At 38.5% G+C, this 3,380-nt stretch overlaps 1 protein-coding gene across 2 annotated transcripts in view; it reads right to left on the bottom strand.

Annotated features, from left to right (window-relative positions):
- Nucleotides 1–313: 313 nt before the first annotated feature.
- The window catches only part of LOC123010025 (xaa-Pro aminopeptidase ApepP-like), a 47,962-nt gene continuing 44,895 nt past the window's right edge, over nt 314–3,380 (bottom strand). Inside the window, exons 2-9 of one of the 2 annotated variants that reach the window (XM_044406642.1) lie at nt 2,593–2,816; nt 2,138–2,543; nt 1,828–2,092; nt 1,533–1,785; nt 1,046–1,493; nt 917–1,000; nt 695–870; nt 314–647 (exon numbers count right to left, since the gene is read on the bottom strand). In XM_044406642.1, the coding sequence (XP_044262577.1) occupies nt 456–647; nt 695–870; nt 917–1,000; nt 1,046–1,493; nt 1,533–1,785; nt 1,828–2,092; nt 2,138–2,543; nt 2,593–2,816 (2,048 nt within the window). In that variant the 3' untranslated portion in view covers nt 314–455. The remainder of the gene's footprint in view (nt 648–694; nt 871–916; nt 1,001–1,045; nt 1,494–1,532; nt 1,786–1,827; nt 2,093–2,137; nt 2,544–2,592; nt 2,817–3,380) is intronic. The other variant, XM_044406643.1, reaches the window with a different exon arrangement.

The following is a 3,380-nucleotide window of genomic DNA, read 5'->3' as shown; positions in this document are numbered from 1 at the left end:
ATAAAAAAATAAATAAATAAAATAAGAAAATAAATATGTCCAAAGAACACAATTTTACGACCGAGAAAAAAATTGAAAAAATGAAAATTATATAAACTATCAAAAAATGTTCAAAAAATTAGAAATTAAAGAATTAAAAATAAAATAAAACAATCGGGATTAAAAATTGATTTAAGTTGCCAACAAATAAGAAAATGTGTTTTTAAGTACTAATTGTGATAATACACAACATGGCGTTTTTACAATTATTTGAATATTTTTTTAATTAAAAGCAGTGGCGGGGTTAGTGGCGGTAGGCAGGGAGTTTTATTAAAAATACTGTAACAAAAAWTTTTCCCTCAACCTGACTTTTATTGTGAATAAATGATCAAAATCGTATAATTGTCATTTGTTTAACATAACATTACAACATTTACGAATAAACAATGAAAAAAAATTTGGCGGCCATCTTGTTGTCACATCCAACTTATCAAAATGGCGGCTAAAATCACGACAATTGGGTGAATTTTATGGTACTTGTTGCCATTTTCCGGAAAATGCTTTGTTTGTTCCATCATCCAGAAGAACCCTTTGGTAAAATTCTGTTTTTTAAGCTCCGCCCCCACATGGATTCGTATTCTGTCATTGTATTGGTTCAGCCATTGGATCTGTCAAAAATGTGTCATTTAACTGTCAAAAAACCACCAAGTGGTACCTGGTGTCGCGAGAGTAGACTCAAGTCAATTAATTTGGGTTCGTATGGTACCAAAGTGACAGTTTTGAACCCCAAATAACTGGTACCATGTATACTCCTTAACCATTTCTTGTCAATTACTTCCATTACGTTCTCTAGTCTGATCCCAAAGTCGTTTTCTTGGTAGTACCCAGGTTCTGGAACAATCACGTGACTAAAAATTCTATTTTGGTGGGTTGGTACCATTGGAGAGGAAGTACCCAGGTTTGAGAATGTCATTTTCGGGGAATGTCGATGATGGGTTATTAAAATGTAGCGAAATTGGTGCTAAAAACTTGTGGTAATTTCAAGTAAAAGGGGTGGTACCACTACCTTCATGGACGTTGAGAAATGACCCCACCCCATGACTCGTCCCATGGTCGTAGTCCAGCCCCACTTCCCACAATGGTGCTCGTGCCATCACGTCAATGGCTGATGTTTTCAAGTAGGCGGGGAATGTCAACATTGACAGTTGGATTTGACCAATCAGAACTCTTGTATACGCCTCTTTTTGTTCCTTGGTGGGCGTACCGAAATGCACTGTACGGGTGATGTCAGTGGTACCATCGAAGTACTGCCCACCCGAGTCCAAAACTAGGGTACTGTCATTCCCGACCATGACGTTGGTACTGCCCATTGGGACATAATGGGGCATGGCCCCATTTGCCCCATAGGCGGCTATGGTCGGAAAACTGTTCCCAAGACTGTTCAATTGTTCAAACCGGAACTCATCGACCACTTTGACAATATCCAATTCTGTAAAAGGTAAACCTTCCTTAAACTACCGGAAATAAGCACCTGACACCGGAAGTACCCCCACCATTTTGTCCAAGTAGGCGAAGAACTCGCACATGGAGGCGGCGTCTCGCACATGGGCGTGGTGCATCCCCTTGATTTCGATTGGGTTTTTTCTCGCTTTGAACAAAATGATTGGTGATTGGACAAAGAGGCGTTTCCGGGGCGGGACACACTGTGCGATCCGCCTACTTGTTGATTCGGGTGGGAGAAGGATCCTCGAGTAGAGTTGTGCACGTGATGCCAATCCCGTACAAATCTGCTCGTAATCAAAGAATCTAAATGGGCGTGGTTTAGTATCAATAGGCGTGGCTACTTACTCTATCAACTGATTGGCTTCTTTGGCCGAGTTGGTCAAAGATTCTGCGACGTGATTGGCTTCGAGTTGGCTCTGATTGACATAAAGCCACACCCTCTCCATGTCGAGTAGGAGGTAACTACGTACAAGGGGGCTGGACGGTATGTCCCGCCCCCTGATATTCAACAACCAACCAATTTCGTCCAGTGACGTCACAACAATGGCGTCGGCTTGTAATTTCTGAACGGTTTTACGCAAATTGTGGATTTTTCTCGTCCATTTACGTCCTACCAACCACAAGAAAATAAAATTGAAAAAACAGTACTACCAACCTGTGTATTTTTCGTCTAAAATAAAGGCGTTTTTATTGCGTCTTGCCGGCCGATTGGTCCAAATCACGTCAATCAAATCGGTTTGAATCTCAATTAATTCCCATTTGACGTCTCTTAGCGACACGGAGAACTCCTCCCATTTCGATTGGCTGAAGAGTTTCGGATCGGCCCCTATAACCCCGCCTTGGGGGCGTGACTCGCGCAACCATTGGCTGATATTTGGAACGTAGTAAATGTGTTGACGCATCAGCTTCCAATTACAGTCAGTTTCGTTATCGGCTTGCAAATGGTACCGCCCATCGGTCCACAAAATGGCCGATTTTGCGGTTATAACCGCGTAACCGTAACTTCCCGAAAAACCCGAAATGAATTGGAGACGTTTATCATAATCTTCCACGAATTCGTTCTAAAAATAAAAATAAAAACCGGTTCGGTTAAACCGCTAATGTTAATACTTGATGTTCATCTTGCGATGGTACGATGTATGCATCTAGTAGGCGTTGATCACGTGTGAAGCTTGTATTAAGCATCAAATTTCGTAAATCTGCTAGTTTTTGAGTGGTGTTGACTCGGTTTGGGGGTTGGACAATGTTGACAGATGTTGAACACGCCCTTCGGAATTCTCCGCTTCTGATTTGTTCGCGGAGTTCGGTGGTGGTGGGGGAACAGGAATTAATAACTGGAAAAAATGTATGTCATTCGTGTGTAAACTTTTACTATTCAGAGTATCAAGATTTTCACCAAAATTCTTTAAAAAATTTTGTTTACATTTAAATGGTTGCTAGGATTTTAGAATTTTTGAATCTAGATGCAATTCTAACTAGAATTTTTACAGTTTTGGAATTATTCAGAAATTAGATTGTTAAAAAACAATCACATTTATGCCTTAATATCCTTGAAAATTGCGAATCTTTAAAATATTGAGATTCAAATTTTATCTAAAGCTAAACTCTTCAAATTTAAACATTGATATATTTTTAAAATTCATGTTTTAAAATTCTAGAATTCTAAAATTTTGAAATTGAAAAACTAGTCAATGGTTTTTAGAATCTTGAAATTTTTATCTTTATCACATTCTAATTCTTCAGAATTTCAGAATCTTTAAAATATTTAGATTCTTAGATTCTGGTTTAGAACCCAGAATGTAAAGTTATTTGGTAAATATTGATCCTTGAAATTTAAGGATTAATCCTAAGATTTTAGAATATTTTTCAAGATCTATATTATTAAAATTTATATTCTA

Source organism: Tribolium madens, unplaced genomic scaffold (genome assembly GCF_015345945.1).
Source record: "Tribolium madens isolate multiple individuals breed KSU strain unplaced genomic scaffold, Tmad_KSU_1.1 Scaffold_7;HRSCAF=85;Tcas5.2_LG10, whole genome shotgun sequence".
NCBI lineage: Eukaryota > Metazoa > Arthropoda > Insecta > Coleoptera > Tenebrionidae > Tribolium > Tribolium madens.
Note: the sequence above shows the minus strand (reverse complement) of the source record. Positions and strands in the feature narration are given on the sequence as shown.